This window comes from Anthonomus grandis, chromosome 7 (genome assembly GCF_022605725.1).
Source record: "Anthonomus grandis grandis chromosome 7, icAntGran1.3, whole genome shotgun sequence".
In the NCBI taxonomy this organism is placed as follows: Eukaryota; Metazoa; Arthropoda; class Insecta; order Coleoptera; family Curculionidae; genus Anthonomus; species Anthonomus grandis.
In genome coordinates, this window is record NC_065552.1 from 31887261 (window position 1) to 31913871 (window position 26611).

Genomic DNA, 26611 nt, shown 5'->3' on the forward strand with positions numbered 1-26611 from the left:
GGTCGAGGTGGACCTGACATCGTTTGCTCGATCTGCGGACTTAAATCCCCTGGATTATTTCCTATGGAGATACCTAAGGTCATTAGTCTACACTACTCCCGTGGAAAATGTAGAATATTTTAGAAATCAGATAATTGCTAGATGGAAGGCAATCTGAAATGATTGGAGTGTTTTTAAAAGAGTTCAAATGTGTAGTTGTCGAGTGACTAAGGAGTTTATTCGTCAGCAAGATACTCTAAAGATAGATGGAAGCACCTCTGTCACGTGACGGGCTAAGTCATACATATCTGGATCCTTATTTGGTGAATTTAGTGTATCTTTAGATACGAAGCTAGTGACGGGTCTTTTAACTGGACATATACTTAAAATGCTATCTCTACACCCTAAGTAAGCCGAAGTGCCATTGCTTTGGAAGGAGAAATAAACTATTGTGTAATGGACCTCTGGTAATTCTCGACATAGGTCTACCATGACGTTTATATAAATAACCACCTCACTGCCCGCCAAATTCAAAAATTCAATTCAATATACACACTGTTCATTATGACCAATACATGAAGCATTCAATATGCTTTATAATAATATCGTATACCTCACGTTACTCTTAAGGCCCTGCCACAAATTGCATTTAATTAATAATTTTAACATAATTGAAGAAAAGTTATATAAAATTTGTATTTGATTACATATCATACTTCAGTTAATATAGATTGACCCTATAAGATACTTAAAAAAGACTCTTTTACGAATTACTATAAATAAACTAAATTTTTTCCACATTTCTTCAAGATGACATGGATATCTCAGTAGTATGTGCACACTTTTTAATGAAGTACCAAAATTAGTTAAGGTTGTTTTAATTTCCCGCAGATTTTGTTTGCAATTCAATATAAATTATTTACATGCAGGGTGATCCTTATAGTTATTTCCAAATGCTGTAGGCTCCTCTCTCTTATTTGTAAATTGTGTGCACGCTGAATCTTTGATGCGTTCCCAGAGATAAAAATCTAGAGGATAATTATCAAAGTATCTAGGTAGCCATACAATAGGACCACTACGATTAATCGTTTATAGTTTATAACATTCCAGACGTTAATTCCAAAATGTGTTTGTGCATTATCTATTTGAGACCACAGCTCTCTTCCTAAGATTGGCGGTAATTCTTTATCATTGATTAAGCCAGCCCGAACTTTCACGTAATATTATGCTGAAAAATGAACGTATTTATTGGACTTTTAGGACTTCTTATCAGATGCATGATGAGGAGTTTCAGATAGATTTCTCAGATTTATAATAAGGTTTTTTGCAAATAAAACATTCGTTTAAAAGATTTTTCTGAAGAATTGAAAATTTAACCGAGACTTTTCAGATTCCAGGTATTATAAACTAGACCATTCCGATACTGATATGGATGTAGGCCCTTACATTCACCAAATTTGCCAGTTGTTTATGATAGCTTTAATTGTTTGCTAAGTCAACGTACATTGATAGTTGGATTCCTAGCATCTAAGACTGGTTCATCTAGACCTACAAATATACTGCCCTGTTGCAAAAAAAATTACGTAATTTCCAATTTACACTGACAGTTTCGATTGTCTAACTAATCCCAGTGCATTCCCATATAACCATAAATAAAATGCATGTCTTCCTGAGAAGAAAATCAGTAAGACTTTTTAAATAATTAATTACACATTTGAAACTGAAATCAAATTTGATATTTTAATAAAATTTGCCTTGAGTGACGTTTATTTTGGTGTGTGTATCACCTTGTTCGAATTCAAAACAAGTTTATAAATTTGTATTTGGTGTAGGAATTCAAATCTGTTTATTTACTGTTTACATACAGGCTTGTAGGTTTGAAAACAATAAAGACCGACCAACCACTTTTACCTTTTTTTAGTGTTAGAATTAAGTCTACTTTATCCTTCCAAATTTGAACATAACGGTACGGAACACCCTGTATATACATTTATATAATATGACACATATAAAACGACAAAAGAAAAAAGGACACTACGGAGCTTTTATGAATAATAAATAAAGTATAAACCGCCCCATTTCTTCAAAACAGTCTGGGAAACGGAACATATTGTGAGCAAGTGCTTTACCACCGGCCATCCAGTGGCTTGAAAATCAAATATGAACAATTTAATAAAACATTCTTACGTAGGAGGCCACGTTCGCCCCATAATTGTCTCTATGACGTTATTGGGGGGTTAGATAAAGAACTATATGCCCTTCAGGACATGGAATCAAATAAAAAATTGAGGTTTCAGGTTATTTACTTGAATATCGTTTTATTTTTAGAATAATGACTATACACGAACATTTAGTAACCTAATAATAGAATACGTATATACATATGTGTATGTCGAATTTTTTATTGAATGGTGAAATACATTTTTGATAAATTTCAGAGTTTTTACACGGTATTAAAATGAAATCTGCTTTTCTGGTTATACAGGGTGTTTCAGAACTATGGGATCAAACTTCTAGGGGTTGTTCAGTGAAACAGTAGAATCCATTTGAGTATAGGAACCCAGCCACTACGGCCCTAAGACGCGTTTAAATTTAGAAAAAATATTAATTACCTAAATAGGATCTGATGCATTTCACCTCCAACCTCAATACACCGATTTAAACGCCGAACATGATATCGGCGGACTACACTAGAAATTTGATCCTCGTTTTGAATGATTTCAAATGCTACTGTTATTCGTCCAATTAAGTCTAGCTCTGATTCTACTGGAGTTTCGTAGACTAAAGACTTTACATGTCCCCACAGGAAAAAATCGAGTGACGTTAAATCGGGTGACCGGAGGACAAGAAACTGCTCCACCTCTGGCAATCCAACGGTGCTCAAACCGCTGAGCCAAATACTCGAGTCCTTCTTCAGCAAAGTGAGCCGGCGCTCCATCATGTTGAAACCACATTTGCTGTCTAACGTTTAGTGGAACATTTTCAAGGAGTTCTGGGAGAACTTCCTCCAAGAAATGCAGATAAATAAGTCTTGTTAACCGTCCCGGTAGAAGGTATGGCCCAATTAAATAATCATCAACAATGCCTGCCCATACGTTGACAGACCAACGATTCTGATGTTTTTTTGGAAAAATTACATAAGGATTTTCTTCGTCCCAAACATAGCTATTCCTACTATTAAAATACCGTCTCTTATGAAAGAGGCTTCATCGGTCCACAAAACATATCGTAAAAAATTTGGTTGTGCAATGATGTGATCCAGAAGCCATCGACAAAATTGAACTCTAGGATGATAATCGGCTGCAGTCATACCTTGAACTTTCTGGAAGTGGTAAGGATGGAGTTGTTGCTCGTGTAGTACCCGCCAGATAGAAGCGTTACTCGTATTCATATTCTTAGCGACGTCACGTGTGCTATTTGATGGTTCATCGGCAACTCGCTGAAGCACCTCTTCTTCAAATTCGACCGTTCTAACGGTTCGAGCAACACCAGTATCATGCATCTTGGTCTTAAACATGCCTGTCTCAGCGAGCCGCCGATGAACCGCAATAAACTTTGTGTATCCAGGATGCTGTCGTTCGGGATAACGTTCATGATACAACCGCGATGCTGATTGCTGCTCGTGCATTGCAGTTTGTTGCTCCGTATGACAAATGCATATCCGCCAAGGGTTAAATTTGACTACTAAGGTCAAGCATCTTAAGTAATTTTTATAGCAAACTAACCTGTAAATTTAATATTACCAAGAGAGAACAAATAGAAACTTGTCTGAATAATGTGGGTCGAAAAGCTTGATATTTCTGTCTTAAAACTGTCATATGCATCTACGCAGTTACCAAACAACTTATACATTATTACACATTCTTATAGAACACTAGCCAAAAACTAAAGCACGCTAAAATACTGACGTGCGTAAATGGATAGATCAAACTCCTCTATTATTCTCTTTCTCCCATTGAAATTTACATAGAATGAAGACAAGTATTCATAGGGACATTGCGCACACCAATTCCATCTTTTCTTAATTATTATAATACAAGTTGGACTGCCAGAAGCCTATAGGATTTAAACATTGGATTCAGAGTACCCCGAAACATTTCAAATAGTGGTACTCTTAGTTGCGACCTTTCAAACGTAATTTTCAGCTACCTAAAAAAGGTTGCAGCAAAACGAAATACTAATCTAAGATTTATTATCTGTCAATGAAAAGCTATTCTATGGTAAGGGGCTTCCGATAATCCGAGGTACTATTAGATTACTATGCAGTCTCGGCCTTAAATATCGTCAACGTAATCCGTGGAGAGGTACTTGATCTAATATTTTCTACATTTCTCTATTAGTCTATAAGATTCGAACTAAAATCTGCGAACACAACTCGAATTGAGGAACAAAACGAGTGCTTACAGGAATCCTAGAAAAATGAACTGGAGCCTCTATAAACAGACACTAGATCGCAACCTGGATAACTGACCAACGGAGGCCGAAAACAACCTGAAGCTCGAAGTGCTGAGAGAGTCAGTTACAGAGGCTAATAGAGATGCATTGGAAAAATCATATCCCCCAAGCAAACCATGTTAGGCAGGGAACACCTCCTGGTAGAACCAAGAACTGAGTGAGCTTAGGTAAACAGTAAGAACACTTTTTAGCAAAGAGAACTCGGGAGTGGAATTTATGCAGACAAAGCTTAACCATATACAATGATGCCATAAAAAAGGCAAACCGAGAAGGATGGAGAAAACTATGTAGGGACCTAATTGAAATACTAGAATATGCAAGACTCCACAAGGCAATAGCTTAGGCGGCGCAACAGACCCTTGGTAAATTCCAATGGAGAATATACGACAACCGAGAATGAAAGGCTCAGCTTAATGCCGGAAAATCGCGAAATATAAGCGATTAATTATGTTTTTTTTGTCTACTAAGCGAAAAATATGAAAAAAAACACTTAAAAACAGAAGATGCATGTAATTACTAATTACTAAAATGATCTATTTGATAAGGAACTGTCAATAAAAATCATTGAGATTACGAGAAATTGAAGTTATAAATAACAGAACCTCAGAATTTAATGGAGACTCAAAGTGCAAGAGGCACGAAATTCACAAACAAAAGAAGACCTGTTCAAACTAATCGAGTGCACGATGTGCTTAGCAGAAAAATAGAACAGTGGACTGAATGCAATATTTTTTTACGCTAATTAGAACAGAAATGATGGAATGTTATCTCTCTGGAAAAGCTCTATGTTGTATGTCAGTTGTATTTTTAAAAATGGTCAGACCAAAGAGAATGCAATAGTGAGATGTAAAAGATAATGTAGACAGATTTTTCTTAAATACTTTTCAGCAAATGTATTCCTCATAATCGCAATATTTTCTGTTATGATATCAAAAATAGCAAAACTACGCGAACATGCAAGTGAGTATTTAGGGTTATAAGCCTAATTCAAAGCCATCAACAGGCATCGTAGTTATATTGGATTCCTCAGTAATTTAGTAGAGTATATGATTTTTTCGTATCACTGTTATTGCTATCAATGGTGTAAATATAGCAATGAACATGCTAATTTATTAAAATATAAAATATAAAACATAAAATATAATATAATAATAATAATATATATAATAATAATATAAAATATAATATAATAAAATATAAAAAAATTGTATGTACATTTTTATAATTTTAATTATCAAATACGTTCATCTTCATAAAGCGGAAATAGGTTAAAATTGATTTTTATTCTTTGTTTATATGATGCGTTTCTATGGCGCTTCGTTAATTTTAAATGTGTCTTTTACTCAAAAGATATCGACAAACGAGCTAATAAATTGAAGGACTTGCCATAATAAAACTAGAAGGTTATAAACGATAAATCGTTTTAATGTAAAAATACATGCCAGGATAAGAATATATTTAGAGATAAATCTGAAGGGTGGTCTACAAGTCTCTCTTCGAGACAAATACCAAAAACATCTAAGTCTCTTCTGAAGAACAATACTCGCTAAAGAAATCTCTTGGTGAAATAACACTAAAACATAGCAGATGGCCAGAGAAGTTCTAAGTAGAACAAAGACGGCGTAACCCCTTGGACACTGATTTTTCAAGCTCTGCTTTAAAATTTACTATCTTGTTAATGTGAAAGCTTAATCTGTGGTTAATGCACTAGATGTCTACAGCAACCAGATCTATCCTTACAAAACCTTCCTCTGCTACTAGAGAAGTGAAGGTACTGCTTCACTTCAAGCTGAAACATTCAAAAGTAAATCCTCTAGTTTTACAATTTGACTTTCATGTAAGCCAATCAGTTTGTTCCTGACAATAGATCTACTATCTCGAAAATTTGACGTCATTCCAAAAGAACAAAAGAAATAACACCGTTTAAAATTCATAACTCTAATTAAATAATTTATATAAACATTATAGTCCATTTTGTTATACCTCGTTAGAATCAATTGTCCAATACATTTGATTTACGTTAACCGTATTAGTTTTAAGGGTCGAAAAATGGACAGTCACTCCGCGAACGAGCGCGACTACACATTTTTAATAATAAATTGACAGATATGAAAAAAGTGTTTTAAAAATTCGCGGGAAAAGACATGATATACTTTATGTTAAATTATTTTTTCGGTGCAGATGTGGATTTATTCTACTTGTAAAAAAGATATAACGCTAAGTATTTTTTAAAATTTTTAACTTGCACCAAACAGAAAATAAATTCCCTTATGACCTTGCTGACGTTAATAAATTATCATAATCACAAGATGGAATATAATGGTTATCCAAATGGTAAAGAATACAATAAGATGTTTATCGAAAATGAAACTTTATCGGTATCTGGAGGTAAGTTGTCTTAATTTTTTATAGTTTAATGACTTCTATTTATCACAATCAACCATATTAGACTATTTAGTATTTGCAACCTTAACTTTAAAATATTGATATAAACAAATAAAAGGAAAATAGATATTTAATTGACTTTGATTTAGTTAATATTAAAAAGGTTACTTGAATTAGCTCATAAAATAAGAAAAATATTACTGATTAAATTAAGTAAAAAAAGATTTAAAATATACTAAGGAAATATTTAAATAATAATATTAACAAAACTTCCTTACCACTTAATAATCAATATTTAGTATAAGAGATTTAGTTGCTTACCACTATTTATATACTATAACTCATCAGCAATTGAGTTTTACCGTTAAATAGTATTATATAGCTTGGTTTATACAGAAAAATTTGTTTAGACAAAGCTCTGATAACATTGTGTAGTAAAAATTCATAGATATGTAACTCGATAAAGCTTGAGAGTATAACGTAGCTCTTAAACCAAATTTGTCTCTTAGTAAAAAAACGCATGTGTGAATGTTAAAAAATGTATGCAGAATATTACCCTTATTATCTACTTTGAACTCCTTTGAAGCCGCAACGTTGCTGGTTAGAGAGATCATTTAACCCCCATTGCTATTTCCATTGTGTTAAATACAAAATGAAATACAGGATTCTACAAAATCTAATAGACTGTCTTATAATTAAAACAATAAACACAATCACATCACTGACAGCAATAGGTAAACAATTTAGGCCTGAAAGTTCATCGACGTATAAGGATTATTAATTTAGTGTATTTGTATTATTTGGAAAACAAATTATAAACTATTTAAATTGGTAACTGTGACCAGATTAAAAAGGAATAAAAAAGAATTTGAAAAAAAATGGAGAATGAGAGCCCTACTTAAAGCGTTGAAGGTTTTGCTGTATTTTCTGCGTCAAATTCGCTCCTTCAGAAAAAAACTTGATATGTTTTTGGTTCTCTTAATTGCAGAAATGAATATGTTTGGGATATTGAGAACCCTAATTTGAACACAGAATGTCACATTCAGCATTAATTCAAAATGTTTGGTTTTCTATTATTGGTAATTACTTTGTGGAAACAACAGAGTTACCACCAAAGTTAAACGCCGAACTTTATCTAGATTTTTTACGAAATAAGCTGATCGAGCTTTTGGAAGATCTTCAAGGGACGCATGGTTTTCATGCGGAATGGTCACTTTTACAGACCTGTCAGGGAATATCTTGATCAAGAATATCCTAACCGCTAGATCGGTCATGATAGTAATAAAATGCCTTGGCCGCCTCGAAGCCCTGATTTTAACCCCCTTCACTTTGCCCTCTCGGAGGTACATGAAATTAGTTGTTTATTACGGGAAGAGCTATGGAAGAAAAATCCAGAATGCAGCAGAGTTATTTCGAGACATATTGTTTAATAGATCAGGCAGAGTAAGATAATATATCTCCATTGCTGTTGATATTACCGTTTTGCTCTTGTTCCATATTCTTGTATGTAATCATATAATAATAAATATTATTATTTATTTTGTAATAAATGATTATATTAAACCCATATTTGACAATTAAATTAAGTCATCATGTCTTTACAACGCATGACTATGCTGGACACTTTATTTCCATGCTATTCATCAAACGAGCAAAATAAAAAATGGAAGCATTGAAAATTTAAAAATTAATATCTCAAAACGGTTGCTCAGAGCTATTCGACAAAGGTATACCATTTCTTTCTTAAGTAATATTGATGGAAATTTTAAGATTTCTATGAAAAATCCATGTAAACTAAGGCACGAAAAAGTTGTACACGTTCTTATCCAGTCAGAGATTCGCCGAGAGCACCCTCTAGGAATTACACATAAATTGACATTGAATTCGATTTTCTGGAAAAGTTCTTCATCCGAACAGATTTCTCTGATGAAATACTGACCAATGGGAATAGAAATCACTGTGAGTTTACGCCTGGTGAAACCACGTTGACGTGACCGGCAACGTCACTGCGAATGTGTGAATCGACCTTAATTAGCAGTAATGGGGGATACTATTTTTTGCCCTAAATTACATATGAAAGGACTTATAGGCGATTCTTTGACCCTCTATTATCAAATTTTGTGCTGATATGTTTGTTTTTGTATGAATTATTAGGAAATCATGATACAGGATGTAAAACTTTAACATCCTGTATCTCGGTTATTATCAATTTAGGTATGAGATCATGCTTGCCAAGTGTTCCAACAAATTTCGGACAAGGTTGATCTTAAGGAGGAATCTTATAAATTTGTGATTTCAATATAAATATGTCAGACGAGTGCTGCTAATAATAAAATAAATTTTTATAATTATAATTTTTTCAATGCAATTAGTAAATTCTCTTTTAAGCTAATTCTGTAGTTGTTTCTATTGAAGATTCTTCTGATATGCATATCATCAGTATTTTGTCAGCAGCATCAAAAATCGTTAAAAAGCTTGTGTCTAAACAAATTCATGATTATTATTTGATTAAAATATAATCACTTTACATTTACAGTTCCGATATTCTAACGCCCTTTGGAAAACACCATTTGTCATGTCTTATATTGATGACACTCAACCACACATATTTTTTAAATTTGATATACTTGCTGATGCCTCTGACTTTTTAAATGAAGAGCTTAAAAAATTATGCGAGTTATCTCATGAACATCATTAAATTCAATAAAATCGAAGTTAATGGCTTTTGGAAATAAAATTGACGTTATTACATACCCAATACAAAGCTGCAATTGGTCGATCTCTCTCGCAATCTGGGTGTTTGTATTGATTTTCAATTATGATTTAGCGAGCATGTAGAACAGTTGAGATGAAGGTCATTTTCTAGGTTGAAAATCGTTTCGCTTGCCTTTCAGTATTTTACTATTTTAGTTTATACTAACTCATACTATGTTTGCCATGATATGCTTCATAAAAATATGATACAGGTCATGCAGAATACCTGTGCTCTTTTGACTTAAAAAACATGATATTCATATCTCAAATGTGAAAATGATTGATTTGAAATGGATTCGTATTGAAAATAGCTGGAGATATCATTTATACAATTTCACACATAAACTTTTAGTTTATCATGATAGCAATTTTAATATTGTAACGATATTGTAAATACTAAGAAACCAGCTAATTCTTCATCATTCCGGAACACAAGTGGTACACCGCACGACGTCTCGAACATTACAGGGAATCTTCTGGTACAGCGTCGAGTATATGAGGACCGCATCGCCGATAGTTGTCAGTTCAGTGAAGTAAAGTTCGGCATATTGTCGCGAAACTTAAACAGTTGTAGTTTAGTAGTCGGGAGTGGTCGTGTTTTTGTAGTGAAGTGTGTAAATAAATTAGTTGACTATTTTCGATTAGGAATACAAGCTTGGTTTGAAAATGTTTTGAAAATCTAACTTAAGCCATCAAAGTTTTGCATTGGTAACTGTCAACTTCTGAAATACTTTGTAAACGAGATGCGTTGATAAATCTTCGATAACCTCTTAGCATTCACCTCATGCATTAGGACGTAAACTAAACTTTGATCTATCGGATTTATGCCCATTCAGGTCCTTGGCTATTTGCGTGATTTCCACAGGATAGTACTGAAGCTCTAATAGGACGATGTCGTAAAATCTATTATTTCGTAAGCGGGGCACTAACGCCATGAGTATTTTTAAGTCTAAAGGCGAATATACCTAAAATGTATACGTTGTGTTGCTCTTGTCCGACTAGCATAGCTTTCTCTTACATCACCTGTCTCTTCAAAACTCTGCCTATAGTGCTCTTGATAGAATTTACAATTTCTGATCAACTTCCGACACTACGAACGTCACCATATATACCAACAGCTTGTAAATGTATTTTACGATTAAGAAGTCGCCTTTGCATGTTGACTATATTACACACGCAACAAATTCTCAATACACTAACAGCAAAAATTATACTAAATACATTTTTCAGTTTATCTAATAGGCTTTCAAAAATTTAAACTATTTATTTACTATCAATAATAAGTTAATACAGGGTGTTTCAGAACTATGGGATCAAACTTCTGGGGGTTGTTCAGTGCAACAGAAGAATCCATTTGGGTATAGGAACCCATGTCCGGAAATGCGTAACTACGCCATTACGGTCCTAAGACGCGTTAAAATTTATAAAAAACATTAATTACCTAAATAGGATCTGCTGCATTTATTTTTCCCTTTTGTACATGATATCATAACAACAATTGTTTAAAATCAACGCTTATCAATGTCAATTCTCAATGTCATGTTTAAAAATTTTATAGCTTACAATTTTTAAACATTTATTGCTAATGGAAAACTTTACCAATTAAGAATTGGCAGATATGCCTTTGGCATACGGAGCAACAAACTGCAATGCACGAGCAGCATCGCGATTGTATCATGAACGTTATCCCGAACGACAGCATCCTGGATACAAAAAGTTTATTGCGGTTCATCGGCGGCTCGCTGAGACAGGCATGTTTAAGACCAAGATGCATGATAATGGTGTTGCTCGAACCGTAAGAAGGGTCGAATTTAAAGAAGAGGTGCTTCAGCGAGTTCCCGATGAACCATCAAATAGCACATGTGACGTCGCTAAGAATATGAATACGAGTAACGCTTTTGTCTGGCGGGTACTACACGAGCAACAACTCCATCCTTACCACTTCCAGAAAGTTCAAGGTATGACTGCAGCCGATTATCATCCTAGAGTTCAATTTTGTCGATGGCTTCTGGATCACATCGTTGCACAACCAAATTTTTTATGATATGTTTTGTGGACCGATGTAGCTTCTTTCACAAGAGACGGTATTTTTAATAGTAGGAATAGCCATGTTTGGGACAAAGAAAATCCTTATGCAATTTTTCCAAGAAAACATCAGAATCGTGGGTCTGTCAACGTATGGGCAGGCATTGTTGATGATTATTTAATTGGGCCATACCTTCTACCGGAACGGTTAACAGGACCTATTTATCTGCGTTTCTTGGAGGAAGTTCTCCCAGAACTCCTTAAAAATGTTCCACTAAACGTTAGACAGCAAATGTGGTTTCAGCATGATGGAGCGCCGGCTCACTTTGCTGTACAAGTACGCGAGTATTTGGCTCAGCGGTTTGGGCACCGTTGGATTGCCAGAGGTAGAGCAGTTTCTTGGCCTCCTAGGTCACCCGATTTAACGTCGCTCGATTTTTTCTTGTGGGGACATTTAAAGTCTTTAGTCTACGAAACTCCAGTAGAATCAGAGCTAGACTTAATTGGACGAATAACAGCAGTATTTGAAATCATTCAAAACGAGGATCAAATTTTTAGTGTAGTCCGCCGAAATCATGTGCTGCATTTAAATCGGTGTATTGAGGTTGGACGAAGACATTTTGAACAATTGTTGTGATGGTATCATATACAAAAGGTAAAAATAAATGCACCAGATCCTATTTAGGTAATTAATATTTTTTCTAAATTTAAACGCGTCTTGTGGCGTAGTGACACATTTCCGGACATGGGTCCCTATACTCAAATGGATTCTACTGTTGCACTGAGCAACCCCCAGAAGCTTGATCCAATAGTTCTGAAACACCCTGTATGATGAATATGATAAGTAGTAATGTTGGAAGAAAAATTTAATAAATAATATACACAATTTATCCCCTAGATCAGTTTAATATGTGTAATTTATAGGATCTTCACGAAGAGCAAGCCACGATAGCGTAAAAAGCATTAATTTGCCCATAGACCCAAAACCATTAGAAAGCAAATTAAAACGAGAACCGACTCCACATCCTCATCAATTGGACTCCACCTCTATTGATTTTATCGGACAAACGACAAAAACTAGATCAAAATCGCTTGTAAACATTTCAAGACGAAACAGGAGCCCTAGCTTTGACCACGACGGGCTTGGAGATATTGAAGAGAGTCCAAAGTATACGACTTATAGAAGAGGAAGTTGGCAACATTCGGACAATGTTGATAGGGTAAGGCATTGATAAAGGGCAGAGTAATTTTTTTTGATTATAATAATATTGTTTAGCCCAAGCAGTTGTCGAGGTTCACATGCATAAAAGATGCTTTTGGAGCCCAACTAAATTCGGAAGAAAATATCACACTGCCAGGTACACCTCTTCCATCTTTAGTGCAAGACTCGACACAGGAAGAAATTACTGTACCGTTTCAGCTTCCAACTCCGGATGCAGAAAAAACACAGGTAACAGATCTTAAATAAATGAATTAAAAGGAGAATAAAAATGTAGTTAAATATTTCTAATATGGCAGTAAATTTAAAAAACATATATCATTCAGTAGGAGCAAATTTTGAAGTAAAAACATAGGTAATTAACACATCATACTAACAATATCTGTGATATCTTTTTGGCTGGTTATACCTATCTTTCTATTTTTCCAGAATGTATTATATCCATCCTGGTCCTACCCATAAAAGTAAAAAAAATTAAATACTAAAAAAAAATTAAATGATTTTTTTAAATAAAAGGGTCAAACAGACTTTTTGTTGGCCTACTAAATTTTGGTTTATAAATGGCCTCTTTATGATAACCCTAAAAGAAAAACTCATTTAGAGACAAATCTGGAGACCTAGGAGGCCATTTAATATCGCCAGTCCCACTAATAAGACGATAAGTAAAAATGTTTGTTGTAAGGACAGCCGTTGATTGAAAATCGACCGATTTCAGGTTTAAATCAGCGAGGATTTATAAGACAGCAAGGATTTTTTAAGTAATATCTCCCTTATATAGTATTTATGGGAAATATACAGCGGTGTATCTTTAACCTTTAAAGAAAAATCATAGGTATTTATTTGCTTGTACAAAATTAAATTTTTAGTAAAATCTTACGTGTACCAACTGAAGTCCTATAAAAGTAATATAAAAAATGAGGATAATCAATAATTCACTAAGAGAATTTAAAAGCTGCTCATTAACAAATAATCGGTCGTGCTTACGGCCATATTATACTTTGCATTAACTATTTATGTTAAACCAAAGAAGTAGGTCAGCGGGGCGATTAATACATTGGTTGGACATTTTGTTCACTGTTAATTTTTTATTAGTTTAACATTTTCATAATTCATTATATCGTTTATTTGCTTAACTACTTTGGGGTATAAAAGTTTTATGTTATAAGTTATTTAATAAGTCAAATCTAGAAAAATTATCTGAATACTTTGGTAACTTTGATTTTTACGAAATATACTGTCAAAATTATTCCGACGTATATTTCTCAAAAACAACTGATTTAAAGAACGACCTATTCTATAGAACATACCCTTTCATGATCACTCGAACCGTTATTTCATTTAATTTTTTAGGAGTATTTTACCCTTCTCAAAGATTTGAGCAGCAAGGTCTGAAATAGACTAAAGAGGTCGCTAACCTATAAAAGTGCTTCCCGAGTTCCACTGTTTTGATAAAAAATTAAACCGTTTAAGAAATATGAATTTTATGCCCGACTTTTGAGTAACCCTGGATTGTAAAACACACAAATGTAGAGAAATGTGGAATTGTCTTATTAACGGCAAGAAATCAAGAATCTTATGATGTGAAGCGCCCTCTACTGAAGGTATAATAATTCGAACAAATTTTGACATTTATAAGCCGTATAGCTCCATTGACAACCCGTTTAACCAATCACTTTTGAAAGAAAACGTGATCAAATCCGGCGCCAAATTTGAATTTTAACTATTATACGGTTTAATTGGTATTAAGGTTTTTGATTCCAAAAGATACATTGACTGGGTATATGCTATATATGTTTGTACAACTTAAAAGAACTTTATATAAAATTTGTATGAACAAAGTTTATTATATTGTCAACTAAAAAAGCTTGATTCACGTATTTCCTTGACGCAAACTTTCCTTTGATAAATTCAATTTCGTTTTTAATTAGTCCATTTTTGATGTTCTTAAGCAATTTGGTACATTAAAGATAGTAGAAATAGGCTGCCCATTAACGACAAAGTGATATGCTGGAGTTGGCTTATTGCCAGTTATCTCAATAATTAACTGTTACTAGCTTGATCACAAATCCTAGTTTCACAGACCTTCATCCCAATCGACTGCAAGTCTTTAATATAACTAGTAGATCGGAAAATCTAATGAAACATGGCTAAAAAAAATAAAGCACCAACTAAATTATACAATTGACTATAAGGAATTTGACCTACAAAGGGGCCAGAATTTTAAACACGTTCAGCCAAACTTGACTTTTTAACCATTCCATATTGAGCTACACGTTCTTCAAGTCTGACAGTAATTGATCTCCTTGTTCGCCCTATGTATTTCTTATCACAATCATTACTATTAATCTCATAGATCCTGCATTTTTTATTGTTCTTCATTACCTTTGGGATTCTTAAAAGATTCCTTAACTTGGCCGAATTTTGATAGTTTATTCTTAGACTTAACTCTTTAAAAACCCTATCAAAGCCATTTGTTAAAATAGGATCTTATAGTATAGCAACGAAAGTTTGGTTATTTTCATCTTATCGAAATGTGGTGGAATTTTTAAGATTAAGTTTAAACTTGTGTCTTCTAATCAGCTTATCAATAATTCTATTGTCAACCGTAGCTGTTACTACTTAGCGAAGTGACAGATTTAATAAAGTTAATCACTTCTTATATTAAATGAGACTAAACGATGTACTAAGAAAGCATGGTAACCATTTTATGTTGAAAATAACGGTTAAAATGGCGAGTTTTATGTATTTAAATTTAATATATGGAAAACAGTTATTGAGCGACATAATCACTACTATCGCATTTGCTTTTATCGAACACGGCTAATATATCATTAGGATGTCTTAACCAAACTAGCTATGGCCATACCATCAAGTTGTTCATAATATGAAATATTATTTTGAAAATTATGTGGTCATATATAGTTCTGTTAATTTAATTATTTCTCGTATCCTATCAAAACCACTTCTTTCCAAGAGATATTCCAAAGTTTCTGGCATAGGAATGCTTGGAATCAAAAAAGATCCAGGAAAGAAGAATATTATTTTATTCACTTTTTAAATCACTTGTTGACTAAAAAACATTCATAAGGTAATTTTATTGACCCTATTATTGTTATCTATTTTTTTGTATCTTCCTGTTTTACGTCGTATCTACAAGATCGATAACAGCGCGTGTTTGTGTTGCTGTGGTCCACTTTTATTTCTACTGCTATTCATAGATTAATGAATTGTTTCAGATTTCGGATCCAGACACTTTATATTTTCGAGATGGCAGACGAAAAATTGATATGGTGTTGGTTTATGAAGAAGAAGAGCTTGGAGTAATGACTGAAGCTGAAGCAAGAAAAAGGGAGAGCAGGAAAATGTTTCAGGTAGGAATAAATACCATCGTAACATCGTATTATTTCGTGTTAATAGGTATAATATAGTATATAATGCTGGCCAGATCAAAAGTTTAAGGCTAAGCGCGTACTAGCGATTTATTATCGTGCGACTTTTAGTCGCTAAAACGAAGCATTAACAGTATAAGGCTAAGCGCTCACTAGCGATTTATTATAGTGCGACTTTTAGTCGCTAAAAAGCATTAACAGTTTAATAAACATGCACGCATTCTGCGACAAAATAATCGCTGCGACTAAATAATAGAACCAGTCCTATTTGAGGAGCAACGCGACTATCGCTGTTTTGAATGAAGCATACCGACTCGTACATATATAACATGTACGAGTCTCTCGTACATATATAACATATTTAATTTTGGGTGTGAAATATTTGATATTAATAAAAAAATCATGTCTGACAGTGAAGAAACGACCCACATCGTTCTTGATACTGAGAGAATTATTGTGGAAGTGTCACAGGATTGATACCCAGAAATTTAAGAGCAGACTCATTTCTATCAAAGTGTTGAATGGAAAAAAGAAATTCTAAGCACATAAATAGCAATTATGGTTTTTAGGAGTAATAATATATAGGGTGACTCATTCGTCTTTCATAAACATTTTAAGAATCTAAATTCTTAAACAGTTTGTATGCCACTAGTAGAAGGCAACGCACCCGTTAATTTTTTTTCTAGTTTTGCCTGGAAAAATTTTATGTTGATCAATTATATTACATTTAGCGGTTACTAAACATGCATATTTCTATAGTTCTTTAATATTTTTATTCCAACTAATAAAGCAAGCTATTTTAAAATTTTCAAAGCGAAAAACTAAATAAAATTAGATTGAACCATCGTAAATATTTCCATGACTTCATATTATAGATCTCCATGATCTTCAATCTATTAATTGGCGTACATTGTCCCTCAATATTGAATGACAATTGAGAGTTTTTTTTACAAAAACAGCTTAAATAGATAAATTCATGTCATAAATTCAAATTTATTTTAAAATATGTTCACACCATGACGCTACTATAGTAATGAATTTATCCCCATTAAAATGTATCACAAATGTTTTATTTATGTACAAAAAAGTATACAAATTTACCGTCTTTGCCCAAGGTTTTAATAAAAAGGGACAAAAAAATTCAAATCAAATATTCTGAAGCACGCTGAAGTTAACGTATGAATTGTATGAATACTACATCTGACATTAAGTAGAGTTATTTGAACCAGTATTGGCAACTGAACTTCATTTAGCACAGCTATCTTCATTTCTAAAGAAGAAACATCATTCCTTTGGCATTTGCAAAAACTGTCACTTTCTCTTAATCAATAAATTCGGCTACGCACAATAAAACGGTTGTTTAGCATTTATATATTTAAATTCGTCATAAATTAGTAATTTATTTGGAAGTAAAAATACGAAAAAAATTAAAAAAGATGGTGGGACGAAATTCGTCTAAAACACATTCGGCACACATCACAACATCTCTGGGGACGCATGGAACGTCAGCGAATCTTCCGGACAGTGTTCTGCCGAGTATATAAGGAGCCGCGTCGACACTTTGAGACAGTTGACAGTTGCAGTGCAGTTCGGAATATTGGCGCGATATTTAAATAGTAGTAAATAAATACGGTGCGAGAGCCAATGGAGTTGGCCCCTAAAGATCGGAAAAAGACGGCTTTAATGGTAGGTGATGTATTATGGCAATTTACCGTGATACGATTTGGACTGTGTTTGAAAGGCTGATGGAAATAATTTTAGAAGGACTGCCCTGAAAAACTCTCCAGACTTACGTTGATGACATTATAGTATTAGAAAAATTGTTTGAAGACATGAAAAATCTAACAGAAGTGTTCCTGAAGAGGCTACGAAGTATTAAATTAAAATTAAGTTCAAATAATTGTCATATGTTTCATAAAGCTGTGTAGTATTGGGTCAAGTCATTTCCAGTTATGCAGTTGACAAGGCACAGGTCTAGATTGGCCAGTTCTCAAAGAAAAGCATGAGCTACGCAGCGTCTTGGGATTATGCACTTACTACCGACGCTATATGGAGAGATTTGCCAACATCGCAAAATCATTGGCCACCTTGATAGATGAAGAACGAAAAATCCATTCGTTTTAAGACTGTCAAGAAACCTTCGATCACCTAAAAGAGGTTCTGACAAGCGCAACACCCTGAGCTATCCCCGACCTGAAGGAAATTTAGGCAGAGGAAGTTTTAGCAGAATATTTCAGTAAGACGCTGACCAAGCCAGAGCCTAACTATGCCGATAGTTTCTAGCTGTTGTTAAAGCGATGGAGCACTTCTACAAGTACCTCTATGAGAGAAACTTCCTGCTGCAAACTGACCATGCAACTCTAAAATGGCTCCTTTATTTTAAAAGTCCAAAGAGTCAAGTAGCAAAATGCATAGAGAGGCTACAGAAGTTTGACTTTGACACTGAATACCAAGCATGGAGAATCCATAGAAATGCAAATGTTCTATTAAAAAGAATCTATCCAGAAGTCTCTATACATTGTCAGCGGGTAGAGGGTAAAGATGCTCACTTATTAAGTTGACAGTTCAGTGCAGTGCAGTTCGGAATATTGACGCGCAATTTAAATCAGACATAAATTGTAGTAAAGTGATCGTGTTTGGTAGTGTAGGTGTGTAAATCGTTCGTTGCCTGTAACTAATATAATAACTGTAATAATAACATTCAATATGTTTAATTCCTTTTAAATATTTGTTTTTTTAATATTTTAATTAATTCTAACACTTTTAACCATTTTTTATATTTCAAAAATAAAGTCTGCTTATTTTCAATGGATTTATACTTTGAGTGCTTTTTTTATAACTTGCAGATATATTTCGGTTTTGCTAGGATTGCCAAGTATTTATTAGGAAAGAGGATTCCTACAGCTCACCTGACAAAATGATAGTTGTTACTTTTACTTAATTTAGAAATACAAGAAAAACATTCACATTAATTACATTGCTACTGACTTACAGGTTCCTTGTACGGATATCTATAGTTGTATAAGATTATTCGAACTGTGTTGTCGGTTCTAGTTTTCTCACCACAGCCAAAGATATTATTGTTTCGATTCTCTAAATTTGATTGTAATGTATTGTAAATATTTTCAATTCACAATCCAGTTAAAACTTTTAAATAATTAACACTTATTTAAAAACTATGATAAAGATTCACAGAGATGTAGGTAACTGAAATGATTGGTTAAAGAGTGTATTCACGATGAAAGGAATAATTTCATTTTGAATTAAGATTTTAATTCGCGCATTGCTTGTTTTAATTCCTATCTAACAAACGCTAAATTCGCTATGTATACAATATGTAACTTTGATATTGACTGTACTAATGTAACAAATTAATCATGGATCATGGATTTGGTTGATTTTATTGTTTTATTTTTGCTGTCGTTTTTCGTATTTTGTACGTACGTCAAAAATTTTTTCAAGTTCAAATAATTGTCATCTGTTTTAAAAAGCTGTGTAGTATTGGGTCAAGTCATTTCCAGTTATGCGGTTGACAAGGCACAGGTCTAGATTGGCCAGTTCCCAAAGAAAAGCATGAGCTACGCAGCGTCTTGGGATTATGCACTTACTACCGACGCTATATGGAGAGATTTGCCAACATCGCAAAATCATTGGCCACCTTGACAGATGAGGAACGAAAAATCCATTCGTTTTAAGACTGTCAAGAAGCCTTCGATCACCTAAAAAAGGTTCTGACAAGCGCAACACCCTGAGCTATCCCCGAACTAAAGGAAATTTAGGCAGAGGAAGTTTTAGCAGAATATTTCAGTAAGACGCTGACCAAGCCAGAGCCTAACTATGCCGATAGTTTCTAGCTGTTGTTAAAGCGATGGAGCACTTCTACAAGTACCTCTGTGAGAGAAACTTCCTGCTGCAAACTGACCATGCAACTCTAAAATGGCTCCTTCATTTTAAAAGTCCAAAGAGTCAAGTAGCAAAATGCATAGAGAGGCTACAGAAGTTTGACTTTGACACTGAATACCAAGTATGGAGAATCCATAGAAATGCAAATGTTCTATTAAAAAGAACCTATCCAGAAGACTCTATACATTGTCAGCGGGTAGAGGTTAAAGATGCTCACTTGTTGACAGTTTAGTGCAGTGCAGTTCGGAATATTGGCGCGCAATTTAAACCAGACATAAATTGTAGTAAAGTGATCGTGTTTGGTAGTGTAGGTATGTAAATAAAACAGTTGCCTGTTTTCACGCATTGCTTGCTTTCATTCCTATCTAACAAACGGTAAAATCGCTACATTATTTATCATGTAACTTTGATATCGACGGTACCAATACAACAAATCAATCATGGATCATGGATTTGTTTGATTTTTGTTGTCGTTTTTCGTATTTTGTATATACGTCAAACATTTTTTACAAGTTTTACCTAGTTATAGCAAAGGTATTCTTTGGTCATCGCCCTGAGAAAGGTGAAAGCCATACCACCGAAACCTCAGAAATTTAACTTATAGAATAATTACAAAGTACTATTAAAGTAAACTTCAAGATCATTAAGATTTTCTTTAGTGATAAAGTTATCCAGATAATATTTTTAAGTAAAAAACGTTTTTCAATTTTATCCTCTATTCCAGATATTGTTAAATCATGCACATAAAATTCGAATATTGAATCGTTTTTAGGAAAATATGGTAAAAGAAGGCCTGGAACTGGAGCTCGAACATAAAGACCTCTCATTTGACGGTAAAACGTGGTTCTTAAAAATTCACCTACCATGGAAAACAAAAACCAGATACGCCGCCCTAATGGGAATAAAATTACCTTGTAAACGATTTATTACCATTTCGGTTAAAGCGTGGGTAAGATTAACGATTTTACTAATTTCCTACCAAATTCAATTTAATTTTTATAATAAAGGACGACAAAAAGGATCAAAACCAGAATAGTTGCTATCAATCATGCTATGAAAAATGGAATAAAAAATGGAAAGAATATTTTGAATATAATCATGATCTTATTCCGAAAGAGCCTTCATTTTATGACGCCACCGAGGGACGAGATAGAGAGGAACAGTAAGATTTAAATACGTTTGACTTATATTTAGGTTTACTAGGTTTTTTTAGGTTTGTAGTGAAAGATAGAGCTACGACTTATTCAAGTGCCCAAAGAAGTTTGATAGTGATGCAAATTCTTTTAAGAGTCAAATTTGATGAAACAGATAAAGTGAGTGTGTTTTTTTTTTGAATGTCTTATTACTAAAATAATAATATTATTAGGTTGGTATCAGACGACTACTAAACAACGGTACTTTTCTGGCATGCTTTCCGCTGCATGAAGGCAAATGGGAAGAAACAGGGAAGAACGGAGTATTATTAGATAGACGAGTAAGTATTCAAAAATGGTGAACAGGGGAGACCATATCTTTTGTCTAGTAATGAAGCCCTAAGTAAATGTATGTATAATTGGGTAGTATGAAAAACAAAAAAATCAATAATAATTGTAATGACAGTGTAACTACTTCATGCAAATTTAAGTAATAATTAAACAGTGTTCGGTTATAATCAGTCTGAACTGGAATTGGTGAAAAATAAATAATAGTGAACCAAAGTAAATCGAACTAAAATGTGTGAAAATGCTAACGCTGGTGTATTTAAAAGTTGATGAGGTAAAAAGGAATCTTGAGGAAAGACTGCGATACTGCCCAGACAACTTTATTTTTGCCAGTGCAAGCGATCGGTTACATATTGAAAATTCTCAAAGATAAATTACTGGAAAATACTGCAAAGTTGCAAGAAAATTCCGTCAACCTGGAGGCTAAATTGCCGAAAAAATCTGCAAAACTGAAAGAAAACTGTGCCACACTAAGAAAGAATTATGTCAAGTTTGAAGACAAAATTTTGGAAAACAATGCCAATTTGAAAAGGGAATTAAAAGAAGAAATTCTGAAAAAATCTTTGTCACTGGAAAAGCGAATTCTTTTATTGGTCCTCCTAAATCTCAGTATCTAGACAGATCAAAATCGCAAAACCGAATCGTAAAATTGAACTTTAACACCATCGATGCGCTGCCTCTTAGACCTTCAGCAATGAACAACAAGAACGAAGTTTGTGACAAAAAACTGTTCGCCATAAACCGCCTTAGTTTGATGGTACTACATCGTGGAATATTTATCAGCGTCAATTACATATTTACACCTAAAACATATCTGCCATACGCAGTTGAAAAATCGATACCAAAATTTAGAATGTCCGTACAAGAAGCTGACATTGCACGTTTGATTCGACAGGCATATTCAGATATCCCGAAAAGAATTATGGAACGTTTGAGAGTTCAAGCATCCTTGGATGGATTTCGCGATGGTGAATCTTCCTAATCCTCCTAAGCCAGTAGATTCAATTACATGGGCCCTTGGATTGTGAGCTGCCAAAAATATAAACAAGGGTCAGGATCATATTCAGCCAAAAGAGGACGATTTTCAGGAATCGGTCAAGCAGATGATTAGGGAGTGCAATTAGCAGAAATGTGATAAAGTACGTAAAAAAACCCATCAAAGCCACACCCGCCAAACTAAGGAAAGTCGTTGCGAAGAGGTGGTCGTTAACCCATATTCAGCAGGTCAAGAAAAAACCAACTTGGGAAAAAGTTCTCAAGTCCAATGTCAAATCATCTGGGGAATAATAGAGCTTCCTAATTTTGGAAGGCGGACTCTTGCGGTCGAAATAGGTTGACCACGACGGCAAAGAGGAAAGAAGGCAAATCGTTGTGCCTAAACGTAAGATTTCGAAGTTGCTAGAAAAAACCCATGCCAGTGCATTAGGAGGACATTTGAAGTACAAAGACTCTGGGAAAACTAAAGGAAAGGTTTTACTAAACAGATTTGGAAGTACATTTGCTTTACATAACTTTGATACAGCTTCACATAAACTTTAGTGAACTAAATTATCGTTTTAAACTTGTTAATGTTCTTTTTAGTTACTCTACTTGGAATGGGCAAATTTTGGAAAAATGTTAAAAAGACAGCCGCTAAACTTAGTCAGAAAATACTTCGGTGATAAAATAGGGCTCTACTTTTGCTGGCTGGGGTTTTACACCAAAATGCTTATTTCCCCTGCTATTGTTGGAACGCTTTGTTTTATGTATGGGGTATTTACCATGGATGGAGATGATAACACAGCAACGTACGTATTATATAAATTAGTTAATACACGCTTCTTATAAATCAATTGTTTATAGGCATGAAATTTGTGATGCCAATGGTCCAGGAAACATTACTTTGTGTCCTTTATGTGACAAGGCTTGCACGTATACTAGGCTAAAAGATAGTTGTAAATTTGCCAAACTAACTTATCTCTTTGATAATCCCGCAACTGTTTTTTTTGCAATTTTTATGAGTTTATGGGGTAAGTAGCACAGCAATCAAAGCAGGTCAAGTATTTTAATTTTGGGCTTGGGTAATCTTTAAAACTTATTAATTACTATTGATTATTTAATTTTCAGAATATTCCTTAGCTAAGAAACTGATAATTATCTATAAGAGACACGACAGGAATCCTATTCCTAAAATCTCGGTTTATTGGGATATGAATCGGTCACTTCATTGAAATAGGCAGGGTCTTATCTTAACAGAATCTTTTATTTTAGCGCCCAGCTACATTTGAACTGCAAAAATAATCAATAGACAATTTTGCATTATTCGCCCACTCTTTATGTTTAGCTGCCGCTTAACCTTCTCAAATTTGGTTTCACGTTTCGTTACTTTCTTATATTCGTAATTAGATTAACTACTAATTTGTTTTTCTTTGACGTAAGTCAATCCGGATTCGTTCCCAAAAGATCGACGGAAATGGCCATTTATAGTGCTATACAATATATCATGGAGAATCTTGAACGAAAGGCCACTGTAATGCGTTTGACACGGTTGACCATTCTTTACTGCTAGACATCCTGGAACGGTATGACATCAGGGGTGCAGTATCTAAATTACTCAGTTCATATCTAAAGCAAAGAGAACAAATAGTCTGTGTGACACATTCCGGCTGACCAACGTTTTCATCAACGTTATAGGAAGAGGTGTGCCTCAGGGCTCAATCTTGGGACCTGTGCTCTTCCTATTATATGTCAATGGTTTGCCCGATCTGTTTCGGCATGGCAGAAGACTGTTTTTCCGGGTTTATGTCAAGACACCGTGACTTATCAATAAGAGCACCACAAGCAACCAGCTTAGCCAGAGCAACCAGCTTCAATTGTGCAAATGTTTCTGTATTTTTTAAAAATCTTGCCAAAGTTTTGGATCGAGACAAATTTAAAGCAAAGGATATTCACAACGTAGACGAAACTGATGTGACAACAGTTCAGAAACCAAATCGAATTGTAGCAAAAAGAGGCATGAAACAAGTGGGTGCAATTACCTCACAAGAACGTGGTGCACTCGTAACAGTTACGGTGGCAATAAACGCACTAGGCAATTCGATTCCGCCCATGTTTATTTTTCCTCGACTGCGGTTTCAGGATTATTTTATTCCTGATGGTCCGCCAAGGTGTATTGGGGCTGGAAACGGGTCAGGATGGATGCAAGAAAAAGAGTTCGTCTTGTTTTTAAAACACTTTCAAAAGCACACAAATTCTTAACAAGCTCATAAGGTGCTACTTACTCTGGTTATCCAGAGTGAGTAGCATCATCATCATCAACTCATCCCATATTAGTATAGAAGCTCTAGACTATTGTAAAACTCATGGAATAGTAATGCTTTCTTTCCCACCCCACTGCTCGCATAAATGTCAGCCCCTCGATAGAACAGTTTTCGGTCCTCTTAAGAAAGCAATAAACTCTGCTTGTGATGGTTGGATTCGTAGTCACCCTGGTAAACCGATGTCTATATATGATTTACCCGGAATTGTCGCAACATCATTGCCCTTAGCTCTTACACAAAGCAATATCCAAGCCGGACTTAAGTGTACAGGGATATATCCTTTTAACAGAGATATTTTTACGGAGACAGATTTCTCGCCATTTTTTGTCACAGATAGGTTGCCTCCAATCGAACCTTCAGTTTCACCTGCTTTAGATCCAGGCAACAATCTGAATCTGACAGATCCTACTTTGGAAGATACATTTGATAATCCTACCTCATCTACGTCTGTTACCAATAGGTTGCCTTCAACCGAACCTCCAAATGATCATCCTAGTTCAAATCCAGGAAACAATCTGACTGTACCAACCTTAGAAGATGAGTTTCAAAACCCAACGCCATCAACTTCTCGGGGCCTAAAAATTGTGAAATTTCCGAAAACACCCAAAATAACACGTTTTCACTAGAAGTTGTTAGGCCTTTCGGAAAAGCTTCACCAAGAAAAATAAACGCAAGAGGAAGAAAAAGAGGAAGTCAACCATGTACACCGATATACCGGAAAAGGAGGAAATAGAGAGAGAGAAGCTAATAAGAAAATACAAAAGGTCAAACGGAATCTGGAAACCGAAAAATTATATTAAATTATTTTAAATTTTGTTATTTTGTTTATATAACGCTATTGCCTGTATGAATTCTAGATAAGAAAAATTAATGTATCCTATGGGAGCTAGATCCTCCTTTGTATGACGTTGCTTTGTCGTCCTGTATACGATTTTCTTGGCAAATAAAGGATAATATTATATTATTATTAAGCTAGCCACATTAGCAGAATAACGCGTAGGATTAACAACCATTTGGGACAAGGAAAATGTATTTAAAAAATTGAATAAGGAATTGGTTGAATTATTACAATTCAACATATTGATATTAAAAATCTCCCAAACATATCAGTTCGTCACTAAGGAGAAAAGCATTATGCTCTAATGCGAGGGCCATGAAAAATTCGCCCCGCTTAAAACGTTTAGAAGCCTACAGCGGCAATTTAGAGCGTCTTAAATGAGACCACGAGCTTTTCGCGGCGGACAGCGAAATTGAGCGAAAATAAAACATTTGATGCGTGGTTTACCTATTAGTTAGGTACTTAGGAAGAACGGTTATATTGTATGATATTTGTCTCTACATTTTAAGTGCGTTCTTTATAATGTCATTATCAAAAATCGCTCTGTATTGTTTCGAAAGCAGCTCTTTCATGTCACAAGATATAATCAACTGTAAACCAGGAGTCCACGATGTAAACAAGAAGAGACCAAAGCTGGGTGAATTCCACACACTTTATAAAGCAATTAGGCAGTTTCCTAATAATTTTTTTGAGTACACTAGGATTAGGATAGATACTTTCGACTACATACTACAGAATATAGAAGATTCCATAAAATCTACCATCAAAGGGCCAAGAAATATTACACCGACGGAAAAAACTATTTTTAACAAAAGGTAAGTAAATATGCTTTAATATTTTTAATAAAGTTAGCTGTTAAGTTTAGTAATTAAGCCTGGTGTCAT

General features: G+C 34.3%; 1 protein-coding gene across 2 annotated transcripts in view; it reads left to right on the plus strand.

Moving 5' to 3' along the window:
* The first annotated feature begins 6502 nt into the window (after positions 1-6502).
* Positions 6503-26611, plus strand: part of LOC126738721 (anoctamin-4) — a 29754-nt gene continuing 9645 nt past the window's right edge. Inside the window, exons 1-10 of one of the 2 annotated variants that reach the window (XM_050444161.1) lie at positions 6503-6822; positions 12523-12818; positions 12875-13048; positions 16054-16188; positions 20882-21058; positions 21117-21271; positions 21323-21422; positions 21476-21583; positions 23172-23377; positions 23433-23599. In XM_050444161.1, coding sequence (XP_050300118.1) covers positions 6705-6822; positions 12523-12818; positions 12875-13048; positions 16054-16188; positions 20882-21058; positions 21117-21271; positions 21323-21422; positions 21476-21583; positions 23172-23377; positions 23433-23599 — 1636 coding nt within the window. In that variant the 5' untranslated portion in view covers positions 6503-6704. Of the gene's footprint in view, positions 6823-12522; positions 12819-12874; positions 13049-16053; positions 16189-20881; positions 21059-21116; positions 21272-21322; positions 21423-21475; positions 21584-23171; positions 23378-23432; positions 23600-26611 lie in introns of those variants that run through there. The other variant, XM_050444162.1, reaches the window with a different exon arrangement.